At 46.0% G+C, this 21,445-nt stretch overlaps 2 protein-coding genes across 2 annotated transcripts; both read right to left on the reverse strand.

Annotated features, from left to right (window-relative positions):
- Positions 1–45: 45 nt before the first annotated feature.
- Positions 46–12,277, reverse strand: pknox1.1 (pbx/knotted 1 homeobox 1.1). The gene is made up of 11 exons (XM_036545030.1): positions 12,202–12,277; positions 9,316–9,424; positions 6,707–6,837; positions 4,639–4,810; positions 4,027–4,197; positions 3,134–3,248; positions 2,720–2,817; positions 2,374–2,502; positions 1,526–1,602; positions 983–1,146; positions 46–474 (listed from the first exon to the last, which is right to left on the reverse strand). The coding sequence occupies exons 2-11, from the start codon at positions 9,364–9,366 to the stop codon at positions 278–280; spliced, it is 1,305 nt and encodes a 434-aa protein (XP_036400923.1). The 5' UTR covers positions 9,367–9,424; positions 12,202–12,277; the 3' UTR covers positions 46–277.
- Positions 12,278–13,329: 1,052 nt separating this feature from the next.
- ndufv3 (NADH:ubiquinone oxidoreductase subunit V3) lies at positions 13,330–21,122 on the reverse strand. The gene is made up of 3 exons (XM_036545485.1): positions 21,030–21,122; positions 20,462–20,573; positions 13,330–13,641 (listed from the first exon to the last, which is right to left on the reverse strand). The coding sequence occupies exons 1-3, from the start codon at positions 21,072–21,074 to the stop codon at positions 13,472–13,474; spliced, it is 327 nt and encodes a 108-aa protein (XP_036401378.1). The 5' UTR covers positions 21,075–21,122; the 3' UTR covers positions 13,330–13,471.
- Positions 21,123–21,445: the final 323 nt, after the last annotated feature.

The raw sequence follows: 21,445 nt of genomic DNA on the forward strand, positions 1-21,445 counted from the left end.
GCGGCGTCTGTATCTGAGTGAGTGTGTCAGTGTTGTGCTGTGTGGGTTGTCTGTGTCGGAGTGAGTGTTTCAGTGTTGTGCTGTGTGGGTTGTCTGTGTCGGAGTGAGTGTTTCAGTGTTGTGCTGTGTGGGTTGTCTGTGTCGGAGTGAGCGTTTCAGTGTTGTGCTGTGTGTGTGTCGTCTGTGTCGGAGTGAGCGTGTCAGTGTTGTTTTGTGTGTGTGTGTTTCTGTGTGCATGCTGCGTGTGCCGTGTCTCCGAGGGTCCCAGCGTCCAGTCCTACTGCAGCGAGTCGCTGGTCTCCAGGCCCAGCCCGGCCATGCTGGAGTTGGACAGGTCCCCGTCCTCGTCCTCCCCGCTCTCCCCTGACTCGTCCTCGCTGTGCCCGGCCCCGATCATCACCTGCTGCACCGCCAGCGTCGCCCCGTCCGACGACAGCGACTGCAGGCCGTCCATGCTCACCGTCACCATGGTACCTGCAGAAAGACAGGGCATTACATGCTATTCACCCAAACAGTGCTCACCATCCTTCCAGTGTGCTACCCACATTTTGCTGAGGCAGGGTGCATTGACTGGTTACTGACTCTTACTCATTACTGATATAGATCTACACAGGTTTATACTGAACGTCACATTCTCCATTCACCAAAACAGTGCTAACCACCATTCCCCATCCATACAGTGTGTTACCCAGGGGTAACAAGCAGGGTGCATTGACTGGAAACTGCTGGTATCTCCTACTCATTACTGATATAGATCTATACAGGTTTATACTGAACGTCACATTCTCCATTCACCAAAACAGTATTAACCACCATTTACCACCTAAAAAGTGTGTTAACCACTATTCCCTGAAACCCGGCGTACTTATGGGAAACACCTGGCATATCCTACTCATTACTGATAGACCTGTACATCTTTATGCTGAATGTCCATTTCATCCTCTCCCTTCGCCGGGGTCAGCACGGCGGCGGGGGAGCGTACCGTCGGCCATGGTGACCTGCTGCTGAGGAACGCCCGAGGCGAGGGAGTCGGGCCAGAAGCGCTGCAGCGGCCGGTTCTGTGCCGTCTTCTTCTTGGTCTTGGGCGTCTCCGAGGAGCTGGCGTCCAGCATGGGCTGCAGGATCCGCCGCCGCGCGTTAATGAACCTGAGAGCGGGGAGGAGAGGGGGAGGGGCTGAACCACGCGCCCGAGAGCCGCACGCAAGGGCGGGTGCCCGTAAGACGCACACGAACTGCAATCCCGGCTGTGTTTCTGTATTAGCTGCTCGGAAGGCAGGGCGCTGTGAGCGCCATTACACGTACAAAAGAACCCAGTATCAGCACCGTTTCATCTTAACCTGAGTCATGCTGACAGATTTATGGCTTACTTAATGTGTGTGTGTGTGTGCGTGCGTGTGTGTGTACGTGCGTGCATGTGTGTGTCTGTGTGTGTGTGTGTGTGGTTGCGTGTGTGTGTCTGTGTGTGTGCATTTGTGTGTGTGCATTTGTGTGTGCGTGTGTGTGCACGTGCAGGTAAGAGACCCACCAGTTGTTGACCTGCAGCAGGGTCAGGTTGGTCTGGGTGGCGATCTGTTTCTTCTCGTCTTCAGTGGGGTATGGATGCTGAGGGCCCAGAACAGTGGAGCTCAGTGTAAGCAGGGTTAAAAGCCATTCACTACCCATAACCTGCCATGCTAGTCCAAACCTCCCTCTCTCTTTAGTAGACACAGACCAATAAGAAACACACAGAGGCAGGGAGAGACGCTGCTGATTTTCATAAATCATTATTTTCATTGATAATTATTGATTTACTTCGCATTGCCATACATCCATTTATATGACTGCATTTCTGTTATATCCATTTAACGTTGCTAAACACCAACCACGTCCTGTCAGTGACATTGCATTTATGGTAACTGCTATTGTGGCCTTGTGTGCCCGTATCAGGAGAATACAAAGGTAGAATATCAATCACAGAGCATCGTGACACACTTTGAAACGAAATGCTGCCTTTTTTTCTTTACACACACGCAGGTTGTCCCTTGGCATAAATGGTAAAGGTTGCAAAGACCACTACATTATGCTGCCACCTGATAGGCTGTCTCTGGCCAGGCATGTCAGGCTGTTTTCAGTGCAGACTTGGACTATAACGTCTGAAGTCTGTGAAACACCAGTCTGCATTTCTGCAAAGTCTTCACAGATGAGGCGTACTGGAGTTCATCCACTGCTCCTCCTCTGTCCATCCTTGTCCCGGCTCCATCTTTTCCTCCTCCCATGCCCTCTACTGACATACCCCTCCACCACGTCACCGCTGCCATCCCCTCCTCCTCCTCCGGCTGGCTACCCCCTCCTTTGTGCTTTGTGCCCCCTTTGTGGCCCCCTCTGTCCCCTTACCCCGATGTGCTGGAAGAGCCAGGAGCGCATGACGTTGGTGGCCTGTTTGGGCAGCACGCCACGCTTGTTCTTGGACGACCCGTCGTCGTGGTTGAAAAAGCTCAGGTCTTGGTTTAGCTGCAGCTGGAGCTGTGGGGAGAGGACACCACCCTTTATGAGGGACGGGAGACCCCCCTCTTGCGAGTGTCTGTGTATGAACACACGTCTTTGTGCATGCGTTTGTGTCTAGGACAGAGAATGCGTGAGTGAGAGATCAAAACTGCGTGTGTGTGTGTGTGTGTGTGTGCGTGTGCGTGTGCGTGTGTGTGTGTGTGTGTGTGTGTGAGAGAGAGAGAGAGAGATTTACCTGTGTGTTCTGGATGCGTATCGTCCCGGGCGAGAGGGCTTGAGTCACCACCTGTCCCTGTGGAGTGACAACTGTGACAGGCTGGTACACCGTGCCCCCTGAAAACAAACACACATTCTCTCTGAATTAAAAGATACTGAAATGCTCCCAGGGACATTAGAGGACATGGAAGGAACAAAGGTGCTCTGTACTGAAACCAACTGTGTAGGAACATACGCTTTTTTGGAACACACTTCAGAACAACAGAGCGGCAACAGACAATTACAGGCACATTTATCTTTCCTGATGTGGAGCAAGTCACAGAAAAAGTCCTTTGTTAGCTCATCAGTTGTAAGAACGAGACAGTAATGGGCATCCCTCTGCAGACATGGGCAGATACGGTGCCTGTAAGGGTTGTACGCCACGGCAACGCACCTGCCACCACCTGTGTGGGGTTGACGGTCGTCACGGTGACGTTGCCTTGTTGCAGAGCTGATGCTGGCACCACGATCCCCTGGGGGCTGAGCGTTCCTGTCAAGGCGCTGGGAGTCTGGGGAACACACATACATACACTCTGAACCTGTACTGGAGGATCTGAGAACCTGTGTCTGTGCTGGAGAGTAGGAGGTGAGTACCTGTGTCTGTACTGGAGAGTAGGAGCTGAGTACTTGTGTCTGTGCTGGAGAGTAGGAGGCGAGTACCTGTGTCTGTGCTGGAGAGTAGGAGGCGAGTACCTGTGTCTGTACTGGAGAGTAGGAGGTGAGTACCTGTGTCTGTACTGGAGAGTAGGAGGTGAGTACCTGTGTCTGTGCTGGAGAGTAGGAGGTGAGTACCTGTGTCTGTACTGGAGAGTAGGAGCTGAGTACTTGTGTCTGTGCTGGAGAGTAGGAGCTGAGTACTTGTGTCTGTGCTGGAGAGTAGGAGGCGAGTACCTGTGTCTGTACTGGAGAGTAGGAGGTGAGTACCTGTGTCTGCACTGGAGAGTAGGAGGTGAGTACCTGTGTCTGTACTGGAGAGTAGGAGGTGAGTACCTGTGTCTGCACTGGAGAGTAGGAGGTGAGTACCTGTGTCTGTACTGGAGAGTAGGAGGTGAGTACCTGTGTCTGCGCTGGAGAGTAGGAGGTGAGTACCTGTGTCTGTACTGGAGAGTAGGAGGTGAGTACCTGTGTCTGCGCTGGAGAGTAGGAGGTGAGTACCTGTGTCTGTGCTGGAGAGTAGGAGGTGAGTACCTGTGTCTGTACTGGAGAGTAGGAGGTGAGTACCTGTGTCTGCACTGGAGAGTAGGAGGTGAGTACCTGTGTCTGCACTGGAGAGTAGGAGGTGAGTACCTGTGTCTGCACTGGAGAGTAGGGGCTGCCTGGCTCTCCACTTAGTAGCGTCTCGCTGTTCATCTTGGTCTTGAGGCAGGCGATGTAGCGGCTGCAGAAATCCTTGCACAGCTCGCTCACCTTCTCCAGCTCCAGCAGATGGATGCGCAGCACCTGGATGGCCTTCACCATCTGCCACAGAATGGGGGAGCAGCGGAGGAAGAACAGAAAAGAGGAAAAAAAGAATGAGTCATTCAAAAATGTCCGACTTACCTAAAGCAGAAAAGCACAGACACAGAGGGGTGTAGTGAATGCAGAACTCGACTTTTATCATAGGGTTAAAGCTGAGTAAGAATGTCTGCTAAGCATAAAAATCAAAAATAAACATGGAAATCTCCATATCAGCATTAACTTTTCACCATGCTACATTTCATCCCTTGTAAAAAAAAAAAAATCATTTCATCAATGATGAAATTTGCTCCAGTGACATCAGCAGTGACCGCATCAAGTGACATCAGCAGTGACATCAGGAGTGACAGCAGCAGTGACATCAGCAGTGACGTCACTGATAATAACAGCAGGGACACGAGCAGCAGGAGCGGCGGTAACCGTGCCGACGGGCCGGCTCCTCACCAGATTGTCGAGGTCCGGGTCGTCGCTGAAGAAGGCCTTGCCCTCCTTCTCCTGGCTGCGGACGAAGTTCTCGATGTCCACGTCGAAGCTGGCGGAGGTGACGCAGTCCGAGCCCTGCGTGGACTGCTCGCACTTCTCAAACAGCAGGGCCAGGAGGGGGAACAGGGGGTGCCTGAGACGCGCAAAGAGGCGCAAAGAGGTGCACATGCGCGCAGACAAAGAGGAACATTTTTTAACACCCCTGCCGGCTAAGGATCGGTTATCTCAGTAGCACATCACATTTCAGTCAACCGAGCATCACTCGCGCCTCTTCGGTTCCTCATCCTCAAAGCCACATTCTAGAGTTATCTTCCACGTGACAGACTCCCCTCCGACGACTAAGGCTGTGAGAACCGGGAGACCTATGCGGACGGGTGCAGTAGGATGAGGGTTCACGTGACAGGCCTTTAACTGAGAGAGACAGCCTTATCCCTTAGTGTTAAGTGTGAGAGTGCGTGTGAGAAGGACTTTAGCTCAATGAGCCAATCATATCCCTTAGTATGCACTGTGAATGGCAAGTGCCTCTTTTGTTGGCTATGGAGCACTGTATCTTAATACCACCTATTACATGTTATAGCCTCCAGGGCGGAAGTTAGCTGGGTAAATTCATCAGTATTCATGTAATTGGTACAATCTGTAAAACCAGTTAAAACCAATCAACCCATTCTGGTCTCTTAAACAGTGGACTGAGTATCATGCAGAGAGACCCTCTTTAATCCCCCAACCCCCAAATAAAAAAAATCACTTTGAGGGGCAGCATTGAAGTACATTCATCTGGGGGTGCTACACGACCATGGGATGAATTTAATACAGCACATTTTGCCACAATACCAGGGTGTGTTATATGGCAAATGAGCTGACATTATTCAGCATGCTTTGGGTTGAATGTTATTTAGTACATTTTGCCCTTAGTGTTTTGCCAATGAGATGTGATCATGTACTTAGTGCACCAACAAATAGATGTCTCGAATAAAACCTTGGCACAATGGCACATTGAAAATGAATGTTCTGATGCAAAGCCCAAAATGAAAAAAGAAGTAGATCTGTGTAACCATGTCCTGGATTTTACAGAGGCATTTGCAAGTGCACACATACCCTGCGAAACATGATCATCTGAAACTTAAAAAGAATTAATTAACACACAAGTAATTAACAGGGTAGAGTTGGGATAGCCGCCCAAACCTACTGACTCGTGAGAGGCTACAACATTAAAGGAGTCCATGAATAATGCTTTAAGACCTACAAAGAAGTTACTGGAAAAAAATGATCACCTACTACAGCCTGGATTAAAACACAGGCAACGCTGACTCATTATTCAAAGCTCCAGCTGAGTCACCCTTTTCTGAATTTTAAAGAGGCTGAATGAAATCTGGGACCAAATGAGTTCAGTATGTTTCTTTTTGTATTTGTATAAGGCATGGTTATTATGATGTCCTGGCATGACATGTATTATCATGTTAATGCACAGAGTTTTGATGATACAGTAAAATAAAGCAGGCCGATGGCTCTATGTTAAGGCATTAATTAACTGCTCATGACCACAAGTAGGGTCAATTCCATTTCTGTGCAGTCAAAGTAGAAAATGAATTGAAATTAAACCAGGAATTAAAAATCGCCCATCATCTATAATGAAGATTTTTAGTTAATAAAATGCATTTCAATATAATTGGCTGAACGGAAGTAGAACTGACCCCTAACACGCTGTCAATATACATATCTTAGAGCCTTAACTGATGTCACTGAGGAGGGGATATTCTCCCCAACTGGCATGACTGTTAACCCTTAAGCAATCAGTGATGTGGAAACAGGACACACATCAGCAGTGAAGTGACAGCAAATGAAAACCGCAATTGCAAAAAAAAAGGCAAGTTGTCCGGTTCACTAGGCCTTCACAGCTACTACCCAGAAAACACACCAGCGGAAAATAACAGCAAAGCATGAGTCAGAAAGGCAGTGCAGACAGCAGGAGAGCAGGAAGAGAGCACAGCGGGGAGGGACGTGGGGGGGACGGGGGGAACAGGGGGTGTACCTGTATATGGACTCCTTGTCGGCGTCCATGGGCGTCTGCGTCTCGGCCGGAGCAGGGCTGCTGGAGCCCGCCGTGCCCCCGGCAGGAAACCTCTGGTCTGGGTCGCCGTCCGTCTGCTCCACGACTTGCATCTGCGAGAGGAGGTGGAGGGGGGGGGGGTGAACAGGCTGAGGCTTATGCTCCGGGTGGCGAGCAGCGGAGCGGGAGCAGCGGCGGCGGTGGCGGCCCGCCCGGGGTCCCGAGCGGCCACGCCCCCCCTCCTCCTCCTGACTGCCAGTGTGACGGAGAGGTTGCTACCTGCCCCCTGGGCTCTCGGAGAGGAACACTGCCTCTTTCACTCCCCGGCCGCACCGTCGGCCGCTGAGGGAGGAGAGAGGCTGGGGGAGGGCCTCGGGTTCGACCCTATCCGCGGAGCCCAAAAGGGGGCAGGGCTAGGGTCGGGGGTCACGGTTACATATTCACACATCTTAGACACCAATGGGCGACTTTTGCCGGGTTAAAAACTAAAACCCTCACACATTGCCCTCCATACCACCTACACTGCTACCATAAAGCTTTCACCCTTGCATGTGACAGCTTTGCTTTAATTGACTTCTGTCACACTGCTTGCTGATTTCTGCCCTACCAGGGGATAAATCCACTTGTTGAAGGTGAAAGCTGGACTATCATGTACCCAGAGGCTTGGTGAATCGCAGTCGCTCCTGTTAACATGCAGACCTGTGCTGTTGGTAAACCTCTGCCCCCTAACACTTGCTACATCTAGTATCTGATGTTTATTTTCCATGTAGTATTGAGATGCATTTTGGATTCTGTGTTCTAGTGACTGATGTATCATAGTATACTTGGCTTCCTATGCCTAGTCAAACTGCATAAGTTATCTTAGGGTAGGGCTTAAATGATGATATGCTCACACTCACTGGTCTGGGAGTGTTGTTAGTCTGGTCTGACACTGTTGCTCATTCAACTTGAATGGATACACTTTTGTTCTCTTGTGCTGGAACTTGCCCTGGATAAGAGTGCCTGTTAAATGCATGTAATGTAATGTAAACAGCATCTACATATTAATCACCTTGATATGACCCAGTACATCTGCCCTAAGCCAGCATGAAAGACCACAGATACGGGGCTGCATGGATGTTTAGATGACAGGTTATTGGGATGGTGGGCATTTATAACTAGGAATATTTTCATGAAGAAGCAATCTACTAGAGTTATTTGTCAGGAGCTGATATTCTAAACAACATATGGCAACTTATATCTGATGAATCACCTCTTTGCACAATTCTGAGGCAACACACACAGTGGCTCTTTATTGGGTGGAAAAGATGATGGATGAAGGTTGGCTGACCAATCACAACTCTGATGTTGCACTTTCAGCCTCTCGGCGCTCATTCACAGAGCAGCTCATCTATCACCGGGTGACAGGAAGTGACACACGTTTATGGTAGAGGTGGTTGGTGGTGGTGGTGGGGGGGGGGGGGTGTCTGATAAAGGAACTTGTTGCTGTCTGTCAACAAGTTCCTTTATCAGGACGCAGAACACAGCTTTGATGATTTTCTTAAATTAGAGTACTATTTTCCACATTCACTTAAAGACATTGTGAATGCTGCAAATAGCGGCCAGTATCATAAATAAACCTGAAAAGTGCATTACTTTCACTGATATTACTTTTTACCACCACCCCCACAAAAAACATATGCATATCCGCACATTTTAGTGTGCATTTGTTACCGAAGGCCAACCCACCTCTCTAATGCAGAAAGCTTCTTTAAGTTAAATTACCTTTCTGTACATTTTATGTAAAGCGTTTTCTGCAAAGTTTTACAGTCTGGTTCATGAGTCCTAATCATCTCTCTCTAAAGGCCTTTACTTCTTCTTCTCTATCTCTCTTCCTGGTCTGCCTCTCTCTCTATCCCTCCCTCTCTCCTTGCTCTCATACAGAGATAGTGGTTTGGCGTGGCCATGTGACTGCAGCACATGTGATCCTGCAACAATGGCATTGATTGAGGGCAAATGTGTTAAAAATACTTTTTCGCCAGAACTGTAAAATATCTTGTTAGTCACGGAAACCCTGTATCTGCTTATCCCAGATTCTGGCAGCTTGAATAACTGCCACACACACACACACACACACACTTGAGGCAATTTGATTGTCCTGGTCTATGTGAATTTAAGTTTGTCAAAGAGTGTCATATTTGTTTGAAGCTACATCTGCCAAGTCATTTGGGAATTTTTCAAACACAGAGCTAAAGTAATCAGAGAATTATAACAATGATTTCCCTGCCTTGCTTAACTGCATTAAATTTGCTGTTTTGTGTGGCTTATAATTATTTAAATATGGAGCATGTTGTGTTGAGAATTTATTCTGAATGTAGGTGTGTCCGTTGCCTTTTTTACTCTGTTGTCAAGAGAAGACAGGCAGGTAAGTTTTTCAATTTTTCAATCCAGTGCATGGATTATTTTGCATCAGCCTTTTTATGTCTGCTTTGACGGCATACCCATCCGACATTTAAAAGGTGCTTTGTGCAAGTGTCTTGTTTTTCTGTTATTTATCCAGGCAGATGACCTCTCGTGACTGAAGGGGGAAACTGAAATTCCACACCACCCACCTGCTCTCCCTCCTGGTATTCCTCTCTGGACACCGACTGGGCCGCCATCATGATTAATGCAAATGTGGTGAGCACTGAAGCATTATAGACTGGAGGGACAGCGGCAGTCCTGAAAAGACACACCCACATACAAACGCACACGCTAATTAATACGCAAGTGACTACCCGATCAAAAAAAGAAAGGGGCACTTTGTCATTGCTATTACTGAGCCCATCAGCACAAATCAGGTTTATGATATTGAGCTTTTCGGACTTTCAAAAAGCCTTTGGGAATGTGGCAAGGTCATGCTTAAACTAAAATTTCTTGCTTAAAGGGATTACTGCCAACTGTGCTCAAAATTGGCTTTGGAGTAACAATGATACAGACTGTGTCTGAGCTTGGCTGTGTGAGACGAGGCGTCCCTGACAGATCTACGTAGGGACCTCAGATTTTCCCTTTGTAAGTAAAATGCTCAGATACTGACAGAGAGGGCAATGTATCTACACTTGTGGACAGCATCAACCTAATGGGAGACAAAAAGAGTTTGGGAAGTTACTCAAATAATGTTTCTCATTCTTCATGTCTATGGTAGGTTTTCAGTACACACATACATGCTTTATCAGTAGTAAGGAGAACTCTCCTTTGTATTAAAAGTTCTGCCCAGGCATATCTGAATCTTAAACTTGGCAGTGAAAGCAGGTGTTCATGAATATGAATTAGCAGTAAGACATTTACTGGTCTGGTTCCTCTTCAAATAACTGTAGAATTGCTGTATCAGTCAATTGTCAAGGACCAAAAACACATTCCAGGCTTGACTGCTAATGAATATTAATAGAGTGGCTATCGTAGAACTCTTAAAAGCATCTGAATCACAGAGCTATTATGCAGTTTGTGTGTGAACGCCCTCTTTTTCGTGTTTTGCTTCGTATACCGTGCTAGAGAAACTTCAGGGGTGCAACTGACTGGATTTATTTTTGTGAACAATTTTAATACCTGACCCTTATTTATCAACCGTAACAGCTGGCAGGAGAGAGATCCAAGTATCAGCTGAAAACTCTGCTCCTCTAGGAAATAATGTTCACTAGAAAAAGAATGCTGCAGATAGACTTTTAAAAATACAAAATACAATCCATGTGTCATACAACCTTGTGGAAAATGTTAACTGTGTCTTTATTACATTTCAGAGCACCAACTGAAAGCAAAGGACTCATGATGGCTAACTTTCATAATTCTCACCTCCACAACCCAACCCCAAGTCATATATTAATCATGTGACGTAACTGTTCACATATTGTTTAAACGTGACCTAGTTCGTGTGTATAGGTAGCTTTATATAAAATACCAAAACAAGCCGAAATCTCAGTGATGTATAGTTATGTGGTAAATCCCACCAATCCGTAACTTGACGGATGACGTACCTGCCATCCACCATGTTTAGAGTTAACACATAAAATTTTCAGAATTGGCTTGTATGATATTTCCTCTATTGTAACCACATCGAATGACAGTGAGGTCAATGTTCATAGGCTGTCACTTATTTACTATCAGGAAGACAGTAACGACAGCGAGTTGTAGGTTGGTAATTTGATAAATGCTGCACATTACAAAAACTGACAGATTCATCTTCACACTTCCACACATTTTTTTATTACTGTTGCAGAAAGTACAGTGTGACATACACATCACATAGGAACTCGTAGCAAGGATTCACCCGCACTGTTGTAGTCTGCTACGGGCCTACATATTTACCGTTAGCTAACATCACATTTAAGTTAACATTTCTGAGCCAAGCCTTCACCGGCTTGTGGCTTTCCTGTGTACCCATCTAGCAAGTGTAAACCCAGTTAATTTTACATACAACAACAAACGTTATGCACAACCACAGTGATGGATGATTAAATGAAATGTCTGCGCAACAACGTACCCCAAACTAACAAACTGTAACCACCAATGTCATAAACGTGGCTAGCGAATTAGCTTGCTACTGTAAAACGGTGATTGTTTTTACAGTCCGTTGCTAGCTGTATTTCTATATAAACATAACTCGCCCAAGTTAACCAAACGTCTGGATGTTTTGTCTGTAGAAACACATCCCGCAAGAGACTTTAGCCAACAGCTAAAATGTGGTCTTCCGGCGGAGTTAGCAAACTAGCTAGTTAGCGTTAGTGCAGGACCTAACACGCGACCAGATTGCTAACTTAAATTAGCTATGTGCTTGCTAACATAACTAGAGACGATCATGAATTTATTTCATCAGAAAGAAAATGAGAAAGTTTGTTTTGTGAACTACGCGAACCACTGGGTTCCCACCGTACTCGCTAGGAAGTCCGCTCCTTTCGCTGTGTTGTACTGACTGAACAGCAGGCGGATGCACGCAGCCGCCATATTTTGTCTTCCGAAGCAGCAACAAAACAAAGTTAGCGAGCTAGCTTGGCATGGACGGTCTGCTCATCTCATCCCGAAAATAAAGACTACATTGTAAATAATACCATGGAAACCAGATCTACAAGCATATCTTCTCAAGTCAGCTACGTTTTTAAGTCACCCTGTACCTTTAATTGTAATAAAAATCCTGCCCACTCGAGTCTATCAATCAAGCTTGGGACAGCTGCCCATCCCTCCCCTAGCGCAATTCGCGCCTCGGCCGGAGAACGGATAAAAAAAGAAACTGGGCCTTGCTTCTACTTCTCGTCCTTGATTTTCCAGCAATTTCCTTTCCCCCATAAGAGCGGACATTTTTTTCCCTCATTGCAAGGATTTCGATCTCCTCCTCGGCCTACCGCCTCGCCGTGCCCAACCTCAGTCACTCTACACTGCTCCCTCACTTGGCCCACGGCATTTTTAGCGCCGCTCATATTGTTTGATTGATAGGGAACGGAAAAAGAAGATTTTGAGTGACAGCTTACCTGAGTGCCAATCTTCGTCACACTGACAAGCGGCTGCAGCAATCGGGACCCGCAGTTGTCGCGTTGCGTCATCGCGTAGTGACACGCAGGGTCGCGGTCTCTTGAATATTCATGAGGTGGGAGGAGATGTGACGTCGCAGTTGTCTTGTTCTCGCCCCCGGAGACTGCCGAATTGTGGAGATGGTGGTGGCTTGCTTTACACTAGAAAGGAGCGTTAGCATGAATATGAAACTGATTTTCTTGTGGCTCACAATGCTAACCGTGTCACTACAGATAACCTTGCACCCTCATAATGCATCATATCATAATCAGCATCAGGTGGAACACTTCACACATTGATTCATGTTGGAGATAAATGATTCAGGCATGTATCCAGAAAGATGCAGGTTTGCAGCCTTGCCCAAATCGCTTCTGTGAATACACGTATTAATGGATACTGTGCAAGCTGAAAGCTGTGTGATTTTCCCCATATAAGGATGTCTCTTCAGTAGATTACTAAATTATAACCCATGATCAAATTATAATTACAAATGTCACAGAGAAGTGCAACTACTGGACAATATCTAGGTGCTCCACAAGACTAATCCAAGTGCCACTTTATAACTTATTCTCACATTTTGTGAATCACAATGGGTAAGAGCTTCTGAAGGATGTCAAAAATATAAAATGCTAAATACATCTTGTTTGTCCCACAGGATAAGAGCTTTAACTAAGTGACTAAATGCTCTGGTGATACATTTTGACAGTAAAAAATCTGTGCAAAATTCACACAAGCTGTCAAAATGGAACATTACATAATTAGGTGAATTTTATGACTAAATTACCTATGTGCATGGAAAGTGTGGTTTCCCATTTTGCATTTCTGGTAGGTTTTGTGAGCAGCTTTTTAAAAATCCTGAACATTGTCAGTTTATCACTTGGTGATAGGGCTCAGTGTACAACATATATCATACTGTGGGTTTACCCTATCCTCAAGAGCAACACAAATGCTGTCTCAATCTCCATAACCCATAGATAGTTAACAGAACAAATATACGAAACTGCTCACACATCAACTTCAAGCTGGTTGGTCAACAGTAAAAAAAAAAAAAAAAAAACCTTTCTGAAAACAGAATATAAACACACATCTGTATTTAAAGTCTTTTATTTTTATTTTATAAGCAGGATTACAAGTGTCTTTGAGGAGATGGGGATCTATTGGGACATTTAACTTAAAGGACACACACAGACACAAAGGGCCTCTGTGGCACCCGGACGAAGCTCCGGGGGTTCAGTGCCTGGGGGAAGGTCGACCCGAGGATGGCTGGGGCAGCCTGAATTTGGCCATCTCCACGTCCATGTCCACGAAGGTGTAGAGGTGGTAATGGTGGTGCTGCAGGTTCTTGTAAGTGCTGTTGTCAAAGGGCTCAGGTTCTGGTTCTGGAGGAGCTGGGGCCGCTTCTGGTGAGGAGAAATGAGGAGAAATTACACATCTGGCACTGGTGCACATGCATGCTGAGCATTCTAGAACTGTGACCTCATCATAACACCTAAAGATTTCCAGAGCTTCATTCTGTGGACAGACTCTTCCAATAGGTGCTTCTCTTGAGTGAAACCTGATTAGGAAAATAAATCGATAAAATAAAACGAGAAGGCCAAAAATCTGATGTCTCCAGTTGCAATTTCTATTCTTCCGTAGGTTGTTTCGTCAAGGCATTTTAACTTTCTTTACCCACACCTCAAAACACCCACATCGCTATACAAAAGTACAGCAATAATAGAATGGACATCTACAGTACAATCACAGTGCTGAAAATGTACCACCACACAGGAAAACAAAAGCACAAGCCTGATTGACTTTTGGTTGTATGAACTAGGGTATACAGTAGTTAAATTCAGACAAAACGAATTTGAATTTTCACACAGGTTTGATAAAGAGGGGTGTAATGGGGCATTTCCTGCCGGGAATGAGCCACTTCCCCAACTGCAGTTTCACAGCTAGGAGACAAAGGCGTGAACGGCCTCATATACCTTCCTGCCCCACTTCAGAAATCTACCAACTGTAACTCTCAAATGGCCACTTTTGTGGATTCTTCAAAGAATCTACATGAAGATGCCTAGCAACACACTGATGATGTCAATAATTACTTTAAACTGAGTACTAGAAGCAGTGCTGAAAATGCTGAATAACTGCAGAGTGTTCAGGGCTTACATGTTAAATGAAGGAATGCTTTATACACTGCCACCTTCAAATGAGCATATCTACATCATGTAACACAGTTAGGTGGGATATAATCACAATGCAGTGATTGGTTGGCTACATTACACTGAATTGTGCATTAACTAGATGCCAATGTGGTATGGTTGAGAAACTGGATTTGAAAATCAGTAGCAAGGTTGACTCCCAGGTATCTCCCACTAATGGGGCACCCTTGAGCACACACAATAACCTGAATTACCTGAATTCCAGCTCTGTAAATGGATGATAAAGAGAATGGTAAGATACAATTCCCTGTGGATTTGCAAATAAGCATTAGGGGCAAGTGATACTTCAGCCCACTGCTCCAGGAAACACTCTCGTCTGAAGCACGGTTAAATGCTAAGGACATCAGCAGTACAGAGCCTAAAATTTGAATGATGTTAAGCTCCTGGGTTCCTACTAATGGAATTAGTATACAAAAGGCCCTTTCTGTAGCCTTTGCACTGTACAGAGCCGTCACGGGGGAAACATAAACAAATCAACAATCCTGAGGGATTCAGGAGATAAAAATGGTACATTTCCAGCACCCTAACTTGCACATAGATTACAGCACATTGATATTGGTTATTGATAGCATGCATACCACTCTTCCAAAATACAAGTGACAGACAAAGAAAAAGGGACAGAAATGGAGAGAGGACAGACTGAAAACTCATTCAAATTCAAAGACTCCTCCACAGATCTCAGTCACTTCCAGGAGCTGCTCCTCACACTGGGGCAACAAATGGGTGAGGGGATTCCCTAAGAGCTAAAGTCTTCACTGTAACTTTAACATTAACACATACACTGTTACCATACAATGAATAAACCATTAAACATTATCGATAACTTTTCACCAACAACTGAATATAGATTAAGATTTAACCCATTTAAAATGGACCTTGCCTTTAGCTTAAACAAATGCATCATAACATCACCACACACTTAAAAATACAGGTATTCAGCCAAAATGCAACAGGTATAAAAAAATAAATTTTCACCAGGTAAATGTTCACCAGACAGAACCATCTTAGAGTCTAGATGTTAAATAGACATGAAAGAGAAGAGGAGACAGAGAAAGAGAGAGCACCCTTCTGACATAATCCTCTGAGCATGAGGAAAAATGCCGTCTGGAGCGAGAATGAGCCAGAAAATGAGTTTATAGTAGTTTTATTTCAGAGATTCAAGAGCATTTGAACGTGAACCAAGCAGAGAGAAAATATCATTTTAAGAGACTGGAGCAATCTTAGTGTGACCGTTTCTGACTATTAATACGTGCTTGTATGTGTGTGTGCGTGTGTCAGGGGGGTTATATGGAAGACTGAAAAATGCAGGCAGGCACTAACAGGTATAATAGGCAATAAGGAAGATTCAAATGAACCATAAACCCTCAAGTGAAGACGAACGGCAACCAGAGAGGCAGCAAGGCAGTGCAAGGCAAGCAGGCAGTGAACAGAGATGTGGTGGGATCAGGCAAAAGATCATGCTTACAGATACAACCCATGCAAGGAGCATGCAGTGAGACTGACTTCATGAGCTAATCAGCTCCCAAAGCATTCTGTTGTGTAGCATGACACTGTCTGAGCTGAGATTACATTGGGCTGATCAAAAGCTATAGCTACATGCTGTAAAAATTTATATAAGCTGTAGGCAAAGCAAGATCGCTTATGTTAGATGTTGTCTATCCCTTTACCATATGTTTGGTGACTACAGATGTGTGCTATGAATAAAAATATGAAAAAATGATAGAAATATGACTGTGAGCTGTGGGGTCCATAGAGCAAAGAAAGTTTAAAGGGGTGTGGTGTGTACCCTCAGGCGACTCCACGGCTTCAGCTGGGGCCTCTGCCTGAAGCTCCTCTCCTGCAGCTTCAGCCACCACAGGAGCTGGGTCTACCAGCTCCTCAGAGCTCACAGCAGGAGCAGCTTCTGCAGCTGCTTCAGCAGCCGCAGCAACTACAGCCTCAGCAGCAACCTCAGCAGGAGATTCAGACACAACATCAGCAGCAGCAACTTCCGGAGCAGCTTCAGGGGCTGGTGCAGCTTCAGCTTCTGCGACAGCTTCAGGGGCTGGTGCAGCTTCTGCGACAACTTCAGGGGCTGATGCAGGTTCAGCTTCTGCGACAACTTCAGGGGCTGGTGCAGCTTCAGCTTCTGCAACAACTTCTGGGACAGCATCTGGTGCAGCTTCAGTGGCCAAAATAACAGGGGCTGAGTCGACTAACTCTTCAGCAGCAACTTCAGGGGAAGCTTCTGGAGAAACCTCTTGGCCTGCTTCAGATGCAACTACTGGATCTTCTGGTGCTGCTTCAGAGGGAACCTCTGCTGGGGCAGCATCAGGGGCAGCTGTCAACACTGGTGCATGGTCAACTAAATCTTCAGAACCTGCTTCAGGGGCAACTTCTGGGGCAGCTTCAGCAGCAACATCTGGAGCAGGTTCTGAGGCTACTTCTGCGGCAACTGCAGCTACTTCTGGTGCTACTTCTGGACTGGCCGCAATTACAACTTCAGGAACAGCTGCAGGAGTGACTTCTGAAACTGAAACTTCTGGTGCAGCTTCAGATGGAACCTCCGCAGCATCGGCTGGTCCAGCTTCAGGAGCAACTTCCGCTGTGGAAAACACCACAGCCTCTGCCTCTGGCTTGCTGGCTTGGTCCTCTGCTGGCTCTGTCGCCAAAACCAAAGCTTCCTTCTCCACCTCTGCTTCTGGATGGCTCTCGGCGTCGGCCTTCACCTTCACTTCGGCTTTCTCATCCTCAGAGTCAGAGTCAGAGTCTGAGTCTGAGTCCGAGTCACTGGAGGAAGAAGAAGCTGAGCCTTCATCGGCAGGGGGTCCAGCAGCGCTCGCTGCAGCTGCAAAGGGTTCGGCAGTTGGAGGGGCTGCGGCCGTGGTCTCTTCTGCGGTAGGGGCTTCAGCAGGCGCGACTTCGGCGGCAACAGGGTCGGCGACAGCGTCAGCAGTGGAAGCAGCCGTATCTACAACCGGTGCAGCTGTGTCACTGATGATGGGAGCGGAGTCGGCGAGCATGGTCTCCTCAGCCACAGCTTCAGCAGCCACGGGGGGTGCAGTGGCAGGAGCTGGATCGGCGAGGGCTGCCTCTTCTGTTGCAGGGGCCTCAGCAGCCACTGCTTCAACAGCGGCAACTGGCTCAACGCCAGGAGCAGCACTGTCTATGCTGGAAGTCTCTTCAATAATGGGAGCTTCAGCAGCAACTGCTTCGGTGGCGACAGGTTCAGCAGAAACTGCTTCTGGTGCCGGGGCTTCAGAGGCGACTGCTTCAGCTACAGTTTCTTCACTGGCAGGGGCTTCAGCAGCAACAGCTTCGGCGGCGACTGCTTCAGGGGCGACTGCTTCAGCAACAATTGCTTCAGGAGCTGCGGCTTCAGTAGGAGCTGCGGCTTCAGTAGCAACTGCGTCGACAGCGACAGCTTCATCTGCAAGAGCCTCAGTGACGACTGCTTCAGGGGCCGGGGCTTCAGTGGCAACTGCTTCGGTGACGACTGCCTCAGCGGGAGGTGCTTCTGGAGCAACTGCTTCAGCGGGAGGTGCTTCTGGGGCGACTGCTTCAGCCGTAACTGCTTCCGTGGAGGGGGCTTCAGCAGCGACTGCCTCTGCGGATGGGCTTTCAGGCGCTTTTTCAATGGTGGCAGCTGCTGTGTCAGTGACGGAGGGGGCAGGATCGACAAGCGTTTCAGCATTGCTTGCCTCTTCTGGACTAGGAGCAACGGTAGCCTCGCCGGCAGAGGATGTGGAGGCGGCTGGCTCTGTTGCTGCTGCCGCTGCAGCTACTACAGCCTCCGCAGTGAGGGGGCCTGCCCCTGGGTCAGAGTCACCTAAGGCCTGCGTGGGGGGAAATCCGGAGGCGGAAAGCTTAACGGGAAAGGCCACAGCGGTCTTGTAGGCCAGCAGGGCGGCCCGCTCGTCGGGAGCCTCTACAGCTGAGGAAATGGCAAACAGGGGGGACAAAAGGGTGAGACTCTCGTTCACTCAGTTATTTATGCATTCATCGGGGCTCGCACGTATCCGCACGTATCACCTTCATGGCAACCACCCACGCCAAAGGACACAGGCAACTCACCCAGTAGTTCCGACACAAAATGGCTCCTCCCAGAGCCCTGGAGGATGTCTCTCAGCAGGACACTGGAAATACCCTCACCTCATTATTGTGCTTTTATTTTTTAAAAACCAGGAAGCAAAATGTCACACCATAAATCTTCATGCATTTTTACCATACATCACCTACTATGTAAACAAAGTTTTTAGGGCATTTGACTCATTTAAGTTTATTTAATAAAAAAAGGCCAAGATAACCGGCCACAACATTTATCCTCCATAAAAACATGCACCTGTACCCAGTAATATGCCTGAGCATGTACACAACTCATTTTTAAAAACATAAGTGACCAATGGCTGCACCATGTTTCCAAAAATAAGACCCATAAATGTATTTCATAACTGTATAAATTCCTGCATTCAAAATGCACTGGGTATATTGATTCAGACTGTGGCCTGCATGTTTACTCACACCAGAGATAAACTGTAACAAAAACATGAAACAACAGAAGAAATGCAAGTATTGTAAGCCTGCAGAGCAATAGCATGTTTTCAAATTAAAATAAAAAAAAAAAAAAAAAGATGACATTTCTCCACATCTCTGCTATCGGTATCTTTGACACCCTCCTTTGACTTCGATGACACTGAAAATAGCACTTCATGTAATCTTCATTGACGGTCACACATTTCTCAAAACGAATCTTTGACCACACCTATGGCAGATCTTGTCCAGTTTCTTCAAACTTCTTTGTTTCTTGCTTGTGAACTGCAACTTGTCATTGAATTTGCATCTAGAGATTATGATGGCCACTTCAAAACACCTCTTTTTGAGTTTTCTTCTGGATTTGGATGCTCTCTTTGGCTCAATATCATGCTGAAAATTCCTTTTATGATATCGTTGAAGCTTCTAAGCTGCTAAACAGCTTTCTAGCCAAACATGTCTTCATATATATTTGAATCCATCTTTAGCAAGGGCACCACACAAGCCCGAAGTAAAACATCACTCTTCACATTTCACAGAGGAAATTAGGTTGTTATTAGCAGCTTGTTCTCAAATGTGTAGCTGATGAGTCATGTTGTAGTGGCTTCAGAAAATGCTCTTTCTGTGCAACTCTGCTATGAACACAAGGTACATAAAGTCATATCACATTTAATGGTAGTTTTTGAGACAAACACTGGATTCAAATCTGCCTCCCAAGCTGCATTTCTCAGTGGATGCTGCTGTATCTTCCTCCTGGTATGGCAACATCCATTCCAGTAGCTCTGGCCCTGCAGACCAGCCGGTTCAACTCCATCTGAATATTTCTTGCTATGATGTGACTTGTAGACATCAATAACTCTGAAACTCATCAATACATGATGTTGACCAGTGTACTGAAGGGGTAGTAGTCATACTGTTCATTGTTTTATTTTTCATCCATGTACAAATAAATGAACACATTTTAAAAAAACCAGCTTGCACACTTGCATTTCTTGTGTTAAATCATCTTTCCATTAGTTTATCAATGAGCACATCTGAGAACATATTGCTAATTGATACCTTGAAATCATACATTAAATGTATCAAACATTAAATAAGTCCCTACTCCGACTCTATATATAGCTTGTATGTTTTCGATCAATTTACTACATCAAAAAAATGCCTTTATGCATTAGCTAAAGCATGATAGTATCAAGGTGGATCATAATGGATCAAGGAGGTTTATAAATGTTTATTTACAAACGTCCTTAGAAAGACAGTCCATAAAGTTTCCACCTTCTTGAGTTTTCTAATATTATTAGATTGAGAGGTCAATGCTTTGTAACCATCAGAAGCCAACTGCTGTCGGCTTTTGTCTCAACAGTAGAATACTCGCGAAATTAAAAGGCATGTAGAAAAACATTATAAATCTCATATCAATATTCAAAAAGAGCTTTCCGTATACCTATCCAAAGAGACATGTCCTATATAAAAAGGGGGGAAAGGAATTTTTAAAAAGCGTCCTTACTCTTACTCGGAGCCTTTGCCTTTTTGGGCGTTTTTTTGGGTTCGTCTGCCTTGGTGCAGAGAGCAGCAGCCGGTGCCCTCCTCAGAACGCTCCAGGTCTCCAGCCGGAGACACTGCAATGTCAAGTGACGAACAGCTAATAAACATATACTTGCTAATCCTTGATCTGATTTGAGCAAAAACCGTGGGCTGTCAGGTACAGTTAACTGGCTGCCAGTCTAGCTATCCGATAACTTTGGACATAACATCATATAATTTGATACCATTTCAACCCTAAAGTAATGTCTAACTTTGCAAAGACTCACTTGTTCTATTAGAATGGGAAATGATGAGTTCGCTAGCACGGACCGGAGAATCAGTAAGTTAACTAGCTAAGGTATGCTAACGTCCTAGACTAGAGTACAGTTAAGGCAGCCAAAACTCTGGTGCTAAAGCGCTCGGACACCAGGAATTATCTAACAAAACGACACCATATTTTCTCAAAACCATACATGTAATGTCATCATCATTAATTCATCACAATACAGGTTTATACAAAAGTTCAAATAATGACAATCTACTGCTGTTACCTTGAGAGACCCAACTCGTCCTAATCGCAGCAAGGAGGCCGCCATCTTTGCGCTGCTGATGTTTTTCTGCCCCCACGGAAACACTGGAACTTAAACACTGTGTTCCTTCAGTGTCCTTGTCCAGTGTCCTTGCACAATTTCGTGTTTACTGCGAAATATGCATTAAAATGACCATTCAAACAAAATTACTTTATCTGAATATGCAGATACTGTTCTCAACATATCTGTGGGAAAGGGAATTTTTTTTTTTAGCTCGGACAGTGCATCAAGTTGTAGTTTGATTGCTAATTTCTTGCTCACATAATACCTCTGTATGATCCTGTTTCTGACATGAAAAAAAAAAAACCTAACAGAAAAATACAAAAATGTTCAATGTTAGCTTTGTTTTCTTAGTAAGATTGTTGATTTGTGAATTT

Source organism: Megalops cyprinoides, chromosome 14 (genome assembly GCF_013368585.1).
Source record: "Megalops cyprinoides isolate fMegCyp1 chromosome 14, fMegCyp1.pri, whole genome shotgun sequence".
Taxonomy (NCBI): Eukaryota; Metazoa; Chordata; class Actinopteri; order Elopiformes; family Megalopidae; genus Megalops; species Megalops cyprinoides.